This window comes from Loxodonta africana, chromosome 1, assembly GCF_030014295.1.
Source record: "Loxodonta africana isolate mLoxAfr1 chromosome 1, mLoxAfr1.hap2, whole genome shotgun sequence".
Lineage (NCBI taxonomy): Eukaryota > Metazoa > Chordata > Mammalia > Proboscidea > Elephantidae > Loxodonta > Loxodonta africana.
In genome coordinates, this window is record NC_087342.1 from 85,922,190 (window position 1) to 85,937,706 (window position 15,517).

Below are 15,517 nucleotides of genomic sequence, written 5' to 3' on the forward strand. Positions count from 1 at the left end.
AGCATGCCTCCATTAATGAAAACACGTGGTAACAACAACAAAAAAAGAATTTAAAGCAGAAAATAACGGGTTCATGAAAGGGTTATTTAATGTCACCATATTTTTTAGCATTTCTCTAAGAAAGTTCTTAATTTTTTTCCTCCTGGTGTCAGACAGGTTTGTCTCTTCACTCTTTCTTTCTCTCTCTCTCTACTTACACACCCACATTCTTCAACTTCAGGGTCTATTTCTTTCAAGTGTATTTCTGATTTTATTTGCTTCCCACTGCCCAATATTGACTCAATTTGGCAGCGTATTTGGTTTTGGATTTTAGACTCATCACATGTATTTTTGTACTCATCTCTTTCCTTTTCATAAGTAGGGTAATGAAGACAAATAATGAGAGTTTGGGAAGTGATTTCATTTTGGTGGGCTTCTCTGACCAGCCACAGCTTGAGAAGATCCTCTTTGTGGTTGTGCTGATCTCCTACCTTCTGACACTGATGAGCAACACAGCCATCATCCTGGTCTCCAGTCTGGATCCCAAGCTCCATACGCCCATGTATTACTTTCTTACCAATCTCTCCTTTGTTGACCTCTGCCTTACCACCACCATTGTGCCCCAACTGCTGTGGAATCTCCATGGATTAGCAAAGACAGTTACTCCTATAGGTTGTGCTATTCAACTCTACGTGGCTCTGGCACTGGGATCTACTGAGTGTGTTCTCCTGGCTGTCATGGCATATGACCGCTATGCTGCTATTTGCCGACCACTTCATTATGCTACTGTTATGCATCCACGGCTTTGCCAGTCACTTGTAGGAGTGGCATGGTTGAGTGGAGTGGGCAATACCCTAGTTCAGGGCACCATCACCCTTCAGCTGCCCCTTTGTGGGAACCGGAGGATTTACCACTTCATCTGTGAAGTGCCTGCCATGATCAAGTTAGCTTGTGTAGACATTCATGCCAATGAGGTCCAGCTCTTCATGGCTTCCTTGATACTACTCCTCCTCCCCCTGGCACTCATCTTGGTCTCATATGGATACATTTCCCAAGCAGTGATGAGAATCAGGTCAGCCCAAGCTTGGCGTAAAGCCCTTGGAACATGTGGATCCCACCTATTGGTAGTTTCCCTCTTCTATGGGACCATCACAGCTGTCTATATCCAGCCCAACAGCTCCTACGCCCACAGACAGGGAAAGTTTATAACCCTTTTGTATACTGTAGCAACTCCCACCCTCAATCCCCTCATTTACACTCTGAGAAACAAAGATGTAAAGGGAGCTTTGAAGAGGCTGGTGAGAAAAGATCAGAGTATAGGAAAGTGAGAAAGCGATACGGAAAACGTGCAGACATGGTTTAACTAAGGTGGGAGTGCTGAAAGACTGAAAAGCATGCTGCAAAACTAAATTCTCAATGCTGTCTGAAGAATCCATAAACAACTGAAATCACTTTCTTTAATCCCCGTACTTAACATAGTCAGGATATGATGTCCAGACTGGCATCTTATAATCTGCCAGACAACTGGTTTACCCAATAAAGCACAAACAAGCCTTACTCTTCCTAGAGCCTCTGAAGTTAATTTTCCTCCCTCTCTATTCTTTCTCTTGTATAAATTCTGGTTTTGCCTTGTTAGATGAAATCAATCTATTAATTTATCTCCCTTTTGTAGAAATAAAAAAACCTTTGCTGCCAAGTTGATTCTGACTCATGGCGCCCCCATGTGTTACAGGTTAGATCTGCTCCATAGGGCTTTCTTGTCTGTTATCTTTATGGAAGCAGATCACCAGGGCTTTCTTCTGTGGTGCCACTGGGTGTGTTCGAACTGCCAACCGTTGTGTTAATAGTCAACCACAAACTGTGCTACACAGGGACCTTCTTCTTATAGAAGTAAACAGTTCGTAAACAGTAAAATAATTAGCTAGGTGTCTTCGAGTTGTTCTTTTAAAGGTTATTCATGAAGGCACTGAGATATTACTCTTTTGGATTCAATCCATGGACCAAGAGAAACATGTAGTCTGAAAGCTCACCTCAACTGAGCTGGACTTCTAGACTCCTGGATTCCCCTCCCCTGGCTAATCTGATAAGTTTTGTGGTTGAGCTTTTTGATTCTTTCATTCTATGTCTGATTCCTTGCCAAGTTAGCTTTTTATTTCAGTTTTGATTGTGCGTAGGTGATGGTGTCCACACTGGTGGCAGCAGGGGTAGGATTTGATTTTCGGTATGTTACCGAACCCTAAAAGGGGAGTCCTTGTTCGGAACACTCAGACTTGCCAATTATCTGGACACTGGTCTTTGAGAAAGTAACTTTGTTGCAATGCACAGAGCAAGGAGTCTGGAGGAAGTTCCTCAGATCTGACTCCCCAAGCTACTAGGCAGCAGGGCTTATGTGTGATTTGGGCAACAAGATGGTGGCCATGCAGGTTTACTGGGGAGGGAAAATTCTAGAAGATGGACAGGAAACAGGAGGTGATGTGGTTCTTGTTGGACCTTTCGCTTCAGAATAAGGTCCAGATGATGATTTTCCTTTTGATTTGTTCCTCCTGTTGCTGCGCCCTCTGCTCAGGTTAAGTAGCGGTCCCACCTCGCCCTTCTGCACATGCGGGGTGGGCCAAATCTGTCTTGGGCTAGTTTAAGGACTAACAGAAATTTACTGGCATTTGTAGGGTCAGATTATAGGCATTCTATCATCAAGTAATTCTGCCATGTAATGATGACAGGAATTCAAACCCTGCCAAGAGAAAATGACGGCGGATTTGAAACTAATTCATTTGGGGTGTGTGCGTGTGTGTGTTTGTACATGTTTGTTTGAAGATTCTAATATTTCTGGAATATAAGATGCAGGGTGGAGAAGCTTTTCATCTTTTGTTTTTCTGAATTTGATGGAATCCTCTCTGTGCATTTTGTGTTTGCTCCAAGATGAGTGTTCCCAACTTTAAAAGTCAAAGCTCTTTTCCTCCTTCCAACACTCTGACTTTTTAAATGTTTATTTGTTATGGGAGTCCTGGTAGTGTAGTGGTTAAAAGCTCAGTTGCTAACCAAAAGGTTGGCAGTTCAAATCAACCAGCCCCTCCTTGAAAATCCTATGGAGCAGTTCTACTGTACCCTATCAGATCTCTATGAGTCAGAACTGACTTGATGACACCTAACAACAACAAAAACATCCGTTAGGGGATCAATAGGTATCAGTATCTGCACAAATGAAATTTATACACCAAAGATGATCTTAGTATGCCATACTCCTCACAAGTATTTTGGCTTTAGTAAACTTGTATTCTTAACCAAAAAAAAAAGAGGAGCCTTAAAACAAAAGGTATCCAAATCCCTAGCTTTCCACACTCAGCCTTCTTCTATCAGTTTGCTAAAACTTTTATATGATTAAATAATCTGATATTAATGTTCCTTCAGGATTATTTAAATAGTCTCAGTAGAGAAGAATGGAAAAACTTACTTCATTGTAAACTGGACAGATTGAATCAGGAAAAGAAAATTTTTCTATGGCTATATAAATCAAGATTTGGTGTTCTCCTCTCGACGTTCACCCTTCAATCAAAGCTTATCCAGGCCCATGAATAAAACAAGACTAAAGGGGCACATCCGCCCAGGGGCAAGGACTAGAAGGTAGAAGGGGACAGAAAAGCTGGTAATAGGGAACCCAAGGTCGAGATGGGAGAGTGTTGGCATGTTGTGGGGTTGTTAACCAATGTCATAAAACAATATGTGTACTATTTAATGAGAAACTTAGTTTGCTCTGTAAAACTTCACCCAAAGTACAATTAAAAAAAAAGCAAGAACAAGATTTGCTGTTCTCAAGGCAATCCTTCAAAGAAAAAAGGCTGGGAAATATGACATTATGTTAAGGGATATGAACTCTGAAAAAGACATTGCTCTACCAAATTCAAAAGGGAATCAAAAATTTCTCAAATTCTCATCAGTGATGCCTATGGAGATACCTAACAATATTTTGTTATATGTCTTTATTTCTTTATTATTTTTAATTGATGCAAATACTTCTTTTTCTATCTTAAATCATGTTCTATTACATTTAGCTTATCTAATTTACATAAGAGCTAATAAATTTTTTTCATTTTTATAAATCTAAAATTATTAGCAAACCAGTATTCCTTGACTCTTTCAGAAGTAGATCTCCAGGCCTTTCTTCGGATGTACCTCTGGGTGGATTCAAACTGCTAACCTTTCAGTAGTAGCTCAGTGCTTAACTGTTTGTACACCCTGAACCTCCTGACTTCATAAAGAGGGAGATAATGAAAGTATAATTTCTCTTAAAATATAATGGCTTGCTGGTTGGTTTATAAAGACAAATAAGTGCTTATACCAATTTAAAATGAAAGAAACTTAGATTTCTAAGAACATGCATTCTTATACTTTAAATGATACATTGGCTCTTCAAGAATCTTTTTGTGTTCAAACTTTACCTTAAGTTAAAAAAGATATATTTTCAGTTTAATTGGTGGTTTTGCTTATTTGGCTAAGTGATAAGAAATACAACAAAACTGCATTATTTTATTTTACTTTTTTATTGTACTTTAGATGAAGGTTTATAGAATAAACTAGCTTCTCATTAAACAGCACACATATTGTTTTATGACATTGGTTAACAACCCCACGACATGTCAACACTCTCCCTTCTTGATCTTGAGTTTCTTATTACCAGCTTTCTTGTCCCCTCCTGCCTTCTAGTCCTTGCCCTGGGCTTGTGTGCCCCTTAGTCTCATTTTGTTTTATGAGCCTGTCTAAGCTTTGCATGAAGAGTAAACCTCAGAAGTGACTTCATTACTGAGCTAAAAGGGTATCTGGGGCCCTACTCTAAGTATATCTCCAGTCTCTGTCAGGCCAGTAAGTCTGATCTTTTTTTGTCGAGTTAGGATTTTGTTCTACATTTTTCTTCAGCTCTGTCTTGGACCCTCTATTGTGATCCCTGTCAGAACACTCAGTGGTGGTAACCGGGCACCATCTAGTTGTGCTAGATTCAGTTTTGTGGAGGCTGTGGTAGTCGCGGTCCATTATTCTTTTGGACTAATTGGCATTATTTTTAAACAATTTAAACACTGTTGTATGTGAGATGTAATTATATAGAGAAAACATTAACGCATTATTCTTACTTAGGTGATTCTTTTAAATATTAGACTGGTTAAGCAATTTTGACATAAAACATCTCTATATCTCCCTCCTTATAAAGATGTTACCGTGATGTTCTAGTTTATATAACCTTGGGTTTATTTTTATTAAAAAAAAAGAGTCTAGATAATTTGAATTTCCTAAATATCACCTACTGCTTTTACTGAATTTAATCTAGCATCACTTTGTTTAAGATTATAAAATTAGGTGTTCAACTAATTTCAATTATCAAAACTAATGCTTTTATTAAAAATGAATTATTTAATGATTCAAATTGTATGGATTTAGTGTTTCAGCTTAACTGGTACTTTTAAGATCTTTAACTTTGCAAGTTTAAACTACTGTTGATTTAATTTATGACTCATCTTTCCATGCCTGGGCAATCTCTAAATTAAGAAGAGAAAACAAAACACTTGTAACCACTTATCATTTTAAATCTATCCTTTTATATTTATACATTATAGAATGCCCATTGTATAATAGACTGAAAAAATATATACAGGCATACCTTGTTTTATTGTTGTTTCATAAATACTGCGTTTTTACAAACAGGTTTGTGGCAACCCTACATTGAGCAAGTCTATCGGCGCCATTTTTCCAATAGCGTGTGGTCACTTCGTGTTTCTGTGTCACATTTTGGTAATTCTTGCTATATTTCAAACTTTTCATTCTTATTTACATGCACTGGGAAACCAAAAACTTGTGTGACTCACTTTATTACGGTATTCACTCGATTGCAGTGGTCTAGAACTGAACCCACGATATCTCTGAGGTATGCCTATAGCTGCATTTGGATAATGTTAAAGTTCTTCTTCTTTTTTTTTTTTTTTGCCACTCTGAAAGAGAAATGTAGCATAGACTTTGGAATAGAAATAGCTAGTTTTTTTTGTTTGTTTTTAAACTGTTACCTACCCTCTAGTTTTCTTTACACATTTAACCTTTGGTTAACGGTCCCCATGAACATAAATTGTTGAAACTATAGTTTGTTCAATACTTTCAGAGACTATGAATATGTTTATAAAATAATGAATATGATTTGTATGTTTATTTGGTAGTTTATTTTTTTATTAAGTTCATTAAGATGGAAAATGTAACTTAATATAGTTTATCTTATTTAATATTCTGATAAATTTTATTATCTTTTATACCTAACGTTGAAAGCTTTAAATTTGTCCCCTATTTGTATGTATTTAAACTCATACCTATAAAGATATGTGAAGATTATTACATTTTTTTTTTTAACTTGCAAGTGATAATCCATTGCCACTGATTCCATTACGATTCATAGTAGCCCTGTAGGAAAGAGTAGAACAGCTCCATAAGCTGTTGTTGTTAGGTGCCTAGAAGTCGGTTTCGACTCATAGCAACTCTATGTACAACAGAGCAAAACACTGCCTGGTCCTGTACCATCCTCACAATCATTGTTATGCTCGAGCCCAGTGTTGTAGCCATTGAGTTAATCCATCTCGTTGAGCACCTTCCTCTTTTTTGCTGACCTTCTACTTTACCAAGCATGATGTCCTTCTCCAGGGACTGGTCCCTCCTGATAACATATCCAAAGTATGTGAGATGAAGTCTCGCCATCCTTGCTTCTAAGTAGAGTTCTGGCTGCACTTTTTCCAAGACAGATTAGTTTGTTCTTCTGGCAGCCCATAGAATAGTCAATATTTTTTGCCAACACCATAATTCAAAGGCATCATTTCTTCTTTGGTCATCCTTATTCACTGTCCAGCTTTCACATGCACAGGAGGAGATTGAAAACACCATGGCTTGGGTCATGAGCACCTTAGTTCTTAAACTGACTTCTTTGCTTTTTAACATTTTAAAGAGATCTTTTATAGCAGATTTGCCCAATGTAATGCCTCGTCGTCATTTGTTTTCTTGACCACTGCTTCCAAGGGCTCTGATTGTGGATCCATGCAAAATGAAATCTTTGACAACTTACAAGGCGGTAAATCTTTACAGAACCAGACTGCCCATCATTCTCCCCCTGAGTGGCTAGTGGGTTTGAGCTGCCAATCTTTTGGTTAATAGCCTAGTGCTTAACCACCAGGGCTGCTTTCTGTAAGTGATAAAACATCTAGAATTTTAGAATGGTGACTATATTTTATGACTTTACAATCATTTAAATCATTTAAACAAAATCAATTGCTACTGTATTCATTTAAAATCTTTTCACCTAGTCTGTCACTGTTCCTTGCTATTGTGTTTACGTTAAATATTTTCACTCCCAAATAAGACTGTAAGCATTTTCCTCTCTTTAGACACTTAGTCTCATATCTTAATGTAATAACATGTTTTGTCAAAAATGGTAAGATGTCTTTCATATCTAAATTATTTCTGAGGTTTCCTAGATGGCTATCAAGTAACCACAAAGATTATACCCTTCACATTATAAAATAAAGAATGCTAAAATAATTAAATTTATCTAGTATTCTGTATCTTAGCACCTAAAATACCTATTTTACTGTCTTTCTTACATAATAAAGGCAAATCTCATAACTGTCTAAAAGCTCTAAACTTGACAGCTGCTAATTTGACTGATGTCCAAACTTGATGACAATTCTAATTGTTAAAGCATGTATTTCATGACTAAGATCTAGCTTCTAAATATTTTGTGTCACTAATAGCTCATCCCATGCAAAAGCTCTGAGGCTACCTTGCTAGAGGTTTATGAGCTAATATTCATAGGAGAGTGCAAGTGCTATAGGGTTAGTTCATGATTTCTGCATGCTGTAAATGCTATGAAAACAAGGGAGTTTTCTGTCTTCTTCAGAGGTCTCGATTAAAAATTTTGAAACAAAGCAATGACTGCTTATTGGTGACAGTCCAACCTTAAAAGAAAATCTGTTATTAAAGCCTATACTAAATTGTAGTCTCTGGGTGGTACAAATGGTTTGCACTTGACTACTACTATCTTAAAGGTTGGCGATTTGAACCCACCCAGCAGTGCAATGGAAGAAAGGCCTGGCAATCTTCTTCCATAAAGTTTACAAGCAAGAAAATCCTATGGAGAAGTTCTACTGTGTAACACATAGGGTCACCAGGAGTTGGAATTAACTCGATTGCAATGGATTTGATTTTATAGTTAATGAAATACCCTGACTGTTTTATAAACAGTAGTCTTAATACTCTTGTATTAATCCTGTAGTGACAGTGTTTAATCTGGTTTCAGACTAGAAATAATTTATTTAAATTCAACAAACTTTCCGCCCAAAAAGAAAAGCTTAACGCCATCTCAAAATTATCACTTGTAGCTTGGAGCTGCTCAGAATCATCTCTAGACTTTTTACTTATGAAACCATCACCAAACAATATAAAAATATTGTTGGAATTTTCTTACCCAGTGTGGTCAATGAGTTCCTTAACCTTATTTTATTTGTGATTATCTTAAACTGAAAAAAATAGTAAAGCTACAGAAAATATCAAATCCCCCTCTCTGGAACTATTTGAACATTTAAAAATAAATTTTATTTGGGATTTTTCCTACCCAAGAAAAACTTCAATACTTTATAATAATAGAAATCAAGTTTCTAAGTAAAATACTTTAAATACACTAAAGGAAACACTTCCATTTAAAAAAATACCCTCAAAGCTTTAAAAATATGATCTTAGCTAATGATGTCTTGAAATCAAAATCATCTAACTTTCTGAGAGATCTTAAACTTCTCTGGTCTGCAGTTTTGTTCCAGGCCTAATGGTTATGATGATGTGACATATATCTTTAAATCCTGAACCTAGGAAATTGTTACTGAAAGGTCCATGAGATTTTTCCCGACTTCTCCTCTCACAGATTCCATCTTGGTACATTCTACTCTTGCCAGATATTCTCAGATAAGTAAGATTATGTACGAGTTAATATTCATAACAGATGCAAACCACAGTTTCAAAAAGAACATCACCTGATATGCCTTACATGATATTGAACTAAGAGACTAAATACACTGAAAAAATTTAAAACAAAAATCAGCGTTGAAACCACACTGGAAAAGATAATTTCAGGTGCTATTATTTACAAACACGGTTCTTTTTAAATTCATTTTTCAATTTAAAATATTATTGTGGCAAAATATATGTAACAAAATGTTTGCCACTGAAGCCATTTTTAAGTGAACAATTCAGTGACATTCATCAGAATCACCAAGTTGTGCAAGAAAATCACTATCCATTTTCCAAAAGTTTTTCATCACACCAGATGGAAGTTCAATGCCTCTGAATAACTCCCCACTTCCCCTCTGGCCCTTGGTAACTACCAATACACTTTGTCTCTGCATACAAATATGGCTATTAAGTTCCCAGGCACATCAACACATGTTTCCAATTATAAACACGTTTAGGATCCTACCATCTGGATATCTAATCCCAGTGGAAATCTGACATTGAGGCTCACTAAAAAGGCTTTCCCAAACAGGTGACTTCTGAGAGAACACAGCTTCCTTTCAGACTCTAGGGATTAAGACAATGACATTTGACATTGACAATATGCAGGTTTCTCTCAAAACCTTTGGTCCAGTATCCTTGATCACGATGACGAACTTCTATTTGGATTTAGGTTTTATTTTTTTTCTCTTTCTTCTTCTCTTATTTCTTTCCTCTTATGTTAAACTTTTTTTTTTTCTACACTGACAATCAGTTCAACAGTTAAATTTGTCATTCAGCCTTTTCAAGTATTCAAAACAAAATTCTTTGTTAATAGTGCCTTATTAAAAGCTCAGCATAGAAACATAACAAGAGGGGTCCATGACATTGAATTTCACTGATTTGTTTAAGGAGTTCTATTCAAACCATAATGTCACTTTGAAGTCTAAAGTGTGCCTGACCAAGCCATGGTTTTTTCAATTGTCTCATATGTGGACAAAAGCTGGACAATGAATAGGGAAGACCGAAGAAGAATTGACGCCTTTGAATAACAGTGTTAGCAAAGAATATTGAATATATCATGGACTGCCAGAAAAATTAACAAATCTGTCTTGGAAGAAGTAGAACCAGAATGCTCCTTAGAAGGGAGGATGGCAAAACTTCATTCCACATACTTTGGACATGTTATTAGGAGGAACCAGTCCCTGGAGAAGGACATCATGCTTGATAAGTAGAAGGTCAGTGAAAAAGAGGAAGACCCTTGACAAGATGGACTGACACAGCAGCTACAAAAATGGGCTCAAACATAGCAACAACTGTGAGGATGATGCAGGATGGGGCAGTGTTTCGTTCTGTTGTACATAGAATACAAAGGGTCACTATAAGTCGGGGCCAACTCAACGGCACCTAACAACAGCAACATCCAAACTGTAAGTGCCAATATAAAAATATTTGGTCTTTACTTTATATCTGATTATGAGTCAGAATTGACTCGATGACACACAACAGCAACATGACCCAAATAGCAGATGAAATAATCAATTAATAATATAATATCCTACTTGGTTAACTAAAGTTGATCAAAACTTGCCTTTATGTTCCTCTCATATCCAAGGACTTTCATTCCTCTTTAATTCAGTTTGCTACTCACCATTTTCCTTAGCATTCTCTTTTTACTTAGGTTAATTATTTAATAACGTATCAACTAATACTTGCATTAACTTATGCCCATACTTAGATGAATACCTCCTCATTAGTCTTTGAGCAAAGACGATATATTTTATGTGCCTGTAGAAAGCCTAGAAAGCATGTTTGCTCCTTGGTGCTGACGGATGGGGAGAAGTACCTTCTGTGTCACTGCGTTCAAAGGTATTTTCTGTCTGAATGATGCTTTTTTCTTCCTTACTTTTTCTGCTTTGTCTTTATATCACTTAAATAGTAGATGTTCAGCACCTAGCCACCTTTTCTTTACATCTTTTAAATAACAAGCATTCAGTACCTTGCTTTATTCTTTCGCTACCCTAATATATACCTTTGGCTTTCCATTTTCTTATGCTTGCTTCTGATAGAAACAAGTAGGTACTATGTGAAACTCATGTGTAACTAGGAGAGTATTAGGATTTATTAATTTTAATTTGTTATAATATTAAGAGAAATATTGACCTCATCGATGTGACAAAATTTTTATAGCTATTTTTGATAACCATTCTGGTTGATTCAGACAAAAATTAAAATTTGAATATCTTATATTAACAATTTAGAGTGGTCAGAGAATTGGTTGTAATAATACATTTCACTTGAATTCATCTGGTACTGTGTACATAGTCTGTGAAATACAGATCATTCATTATATTCGTCGACTAATCTCCTATTTCACCTTTATTATTTTCCCTCCTAAATGTTCGTATTTACCTACAAAGGCTTAGGGACAGACCTGTCCATGACAATTCCTGAGGGGCAGAATCAAACTGCTTCTTGACATTCTCCAATGAGAAGAAAATAGAAGTCTCGGGGAGGGGGTAGCAGGAGCAAGATAAGATTCAGAACAAGAAGGATAATTAAAATAAAACATAGTCCCATTGTTTTTCAGGAAGAAGAAAGGCTCAAATATACCATCACATAATCAACACAGCCTTGTATACTTCTTTTTGTGTGTGTGTGTGGAGTTGAGGGCATACCAGGGAGGGATGAGATGCTCTCCCATGAGGTACACACTCTTCCTGTGACCATCCATGGTCCCTGACTACAACAAAGGGTTTCAAGTGCACAGTCTTAGAGGTGAGGATGGGGCAGATTTGTATCTTCTGAATGTTGGCTATAAGGGGAGGGTGCAGAGAAAATCAGGGGTGCCTCACCAGAAGCTGTAACCGTCCACTTTTTTCCCCTCAGATGTTACGGTTCAAGGTGTGTGACAAAGCTGATGTCTTAAGAAAAGAGCAGTTGTAGAAGATGGCAGATTACAATGTGACAACAGACAACAATATCCAAAGCAGATTTCAGTTCTGAGCATTATTTTAATCAGTTATTTTCTCCTTCTCCAAAAAGTAGAGCAATTTACTCAACCTCTCTATATCTCTCTCATAACATTTCTGTATGTTGTTCTAAATTAATTATTTCATAGATAATTGGTGTACCTCTTATTTTGAAGGACTAGATTGTCCTGTACATGATGATCTAGGTGATAAGACTGTTTCTTCTGGGTTGTGTTAAGGTACCATTTAGCTGAATATTAGGTCCTACAGGGGAAATTCTGGAAAGTAATACTAACCAAAAGTTTGGCAGTTCAAATCCACCAGCCACTCCTTGCAAATACTATGGGTCATTTCTACTCACTGTGAGTTGCTGTAAGGCAGAATCTACTTGGTGGCAACGGGTTTGGTTTGGTTCTGGTATGGGAGAATTTGTGGAAGGTAATGGGTAATCATCTCTATACATTTTGATGACCAATTACCTAAAGTGTATCTACTATTAAAATATTTTAGTGCTCGGTTCAGCAGCACATATACTAAAATTGGAATGATACAGAGAAGATTAGCATGGCCCCTGCGCAAAGATGACATGCAAATTAGTGAAACGTTCTATATCTTTTAAACTTTCACTTAAAGCACAATAAAATTAAAAAAAAATATTTTAGAAATAATGATTATGTAATACATATTAACAATTATCTTGTTTCTTGTGTGTTAGGCACCATACTAAGTGTTTAATATTCAATGTCTAATAGCACATCACATGTTTTCTTTGGCTGATAGGAAATAAAGAAATGTCTTACTGTAAATATACAGATAAATAAGGAAGTGAATCAGTCAAGGAACATGTCTAATTATGAGGAGCTCCGAAAATGAATCAGTTGTGTTGGATTATTTCCAAAGCAGAACCATATAGAGTGTGCTGGTCTTAGATCTTGTGGTTGAGTAAGGTGGTGTGTGAAGTCAAGCCATCAAGCTATTAAATCTATTTTATTTCCCTTCTCTGTTTTTTTCTCACATCCACCTATGACTGAAAGTCCATCTCAATATCTAAACTTTCAGAACTTTGCCAGTGTTAAGTGGCCACTTAATGTTTTATAACATTGAATAGGAATCTATAAGCTATGATAATTAATCACGGGGCATGAAACTTCTAACGCTTCAGGTTATATCACAGTGCCTGTTAAAGTGGCTTGATTACTGGCTTTTAATATAGCTTATTATATAGATTGATAACAACAGGGAATATTCCACGCAGTGTTCTATGAGCTCATTCATGTGAAGATTTAAAAGGGCAGGAGGTTTTGCCTCTCATAAGCTAAATTTTAATGGCCACTCCTTACTTTTTATTCATGGTTTTCTTGTACGATGTTTGCATTTGTGATTCAAAAAAAACAAAGATAGGAAAGGCTTCATTATTCTTTCTTTACAAGAAAATGATGGATCAGGAAGCCTAAATCCAGAAAAATATATCAGGTGAGAGACAGCAGCTCTCTCCTTTCTGCAGACCCTTGATAACTGCCTTGAGCATCTTACTGTCTTTCCATGGGCAGTGATGAAAATAAACACTCATAGTATGTACATTAAGCTGACTTTTACTACATGGATATCAAGCTCCCCAAACTAAGGCCCAACAGGTGAGGGAATACTAAAAACAATAGAAAACGTAATTAAACAACAACAACAAAAAGCTTTACATGGTTTAGTGATAGTCCAAGTGACAGAGAGGAGGAGAATTTCATTACATTTGTTTGTGTTTTCCTCTCTAGTGAGTCTTATAAATTTCTTTTTACAAGATTTAGCATTTCCAGACAGACTACCATTCTTCGTCATTTTAAATATTTAGAAGCATTCACAGACCTTCACTATCCTATCTTTCACTTGTTGCTCCTGAGTTCTGTGAGGTTTTAAAATGTACTTATCATGAGATTAATGTTTTTCACTCCTATGGTTTTTGTGCAGCTAGCCATTCACCAGTAACTCCCTCGCATTCCCCAGTATCCCCTGACCCCTGACCTCAACATAGACATTTACATTTTTCTTCTACAGTTTAAATGTGAGACAAGGGTATTCATGATGTCACTAGTTAGGAAAGGGACAGATATTCTCTTTTTCTGGGTTTGGTCTTCCATTACCCCATCCGTGTCTCTAAAGATATGGTAGTACCTCCCAAAGACAGGAAGATATAATAAGTAAAATGCATATTTGTTAATTTAACTGACAGATGGAATGACAGCCTCTCCACATCCAGAGCTTTCTATGCAACAGAGTAAACTGTTACTGAGTCGGGGTATTTAAAAACATCTTCTGGGTAATAAAAAAGATAAGCAAGCCATTGTCTTTGGTTGTCTCAGCCTTAACTGAATAGTGTTGCTACATGGGAAATACAAATAAAATGAATTACAATACAAGAAAAATTTGTTAAGTGCTTTAACATAAGTGTAAAAGCATTCTTATAGACTTCTCAATGTGTAAGAAATTTTTCTGATAGCCATATGTATTGAGGTTCATACAGAACTGCTATTTCTTATGTAATCATGTCTTGAATCAGCTCACTATCCTCCATTCTTACCTTTTTGAGGCTTTTGCATAGCTCAGTTAATTGTCAAATTAGTAGATTAAAATTATCTATAACATGCAACTGTCTTTACCCTGGACAAAACATTCAGATAGCATTTTTATGAATGAATGTGTTTAAGTAATGTGTGTATATGTCTGTTCTTTTGGCTTTTCCTCTCTCTATGTTAGCAGATGAATAGAAAAATATAAAATGAGATAAAGATGATGAATAAGAAGACTGGGGACTATGATGTGAAATTCCCTAAGAGGTTATATATATATGAGGATAAATTTATTGTGACAATACATGTACACATATGTGTACATATTTATAAAATAAAAAACCGGAGGCAGGGCCAAGATGGTCTACTAGGTAGAAGCTACCTCAGATCCCTCTTCCAACAAAGACTTGGAAAAACAAGTGAATCAATCACATACATGACAATCTACAAACCCTGACCATCAAACACAGATCTAAAGACTTGACCTGAGTGACAGAGACTCAGCCATCATAAGCAGGCTGCACACTGACACGGCTAACGAGAGAACGAGCAACCATGGGGAAGCAGTGACTGTTTTCAGAGCCTGGAGCCAGAGTCCCAGTCAGAAAAACTTGGCACCGGGCTTTGGACTGGGCACAGGGGAGCTGGGCATGGCATCCTGACATTGCGCAAACATGGAACGCAGCCCTTGCCCCCAGAAGTGACCTCGGGGGAAGGCCAGCCAGTGTACACAGGCAGCGCAGTGACGCAGTCGACAGGAGGAGAAGTCACCGGGAGGCAGCGACTGGTTTTGGAGCCTGGAGTGAGGAGTCCCAGCCAGGGAACCTTGGCGCTGGGCTTTGGACTGGGAGCAGAGGAACTGACCACGGCTTCTGAGACAGCACAAGCACAGGATGAGGCCCTGACCCTCAGGGGTAATCTCGACCCAGCCAAAGCACGCAGGCTACACACCCCTCAGTCATAAAACAGTCATCACCAAGCAAGATAAGTAACTTTGTCTATATTCCTGGG

The 15,517-nt window shown here is 37.1% G+C and overlaps 1 protein-coding gene and 1 non-coding gene across 2 annotated transcripts; both read left to right on the top strand.

Annotated features, from left to right (window-relative positions):
• The first annotated feature begins 365 nt into the window (after positions 1-365).
• LOC135232991 (olfactory receptor 2G3-like) lies at positions 366-1,476 on the top strand. Its single transcript, XM_064295800.1, has one exon. It carries the CDS (start codon positions 366-368, stop codon positions 1,305-1,307), a length of 942 nt encoding a protein of 313 aa, XP_064151870.1. The 3' UTR covers positions 1,308-1,476.
• A 10,981-nt stretch (positions 1,477-12,457) lies between these two features.
• Positions 12,458-12,564, top strand: LOC135227628 (U6 spliceosomal RNA). Its single transcript, XR_010317805.1, has one exon. It is a non-coding gene; the product is annotated as a U6 spliceosomal RNA (small nuclear RNA).
• Positions 12,565-15,517: the final 2,953 nt, after the last annotated feature.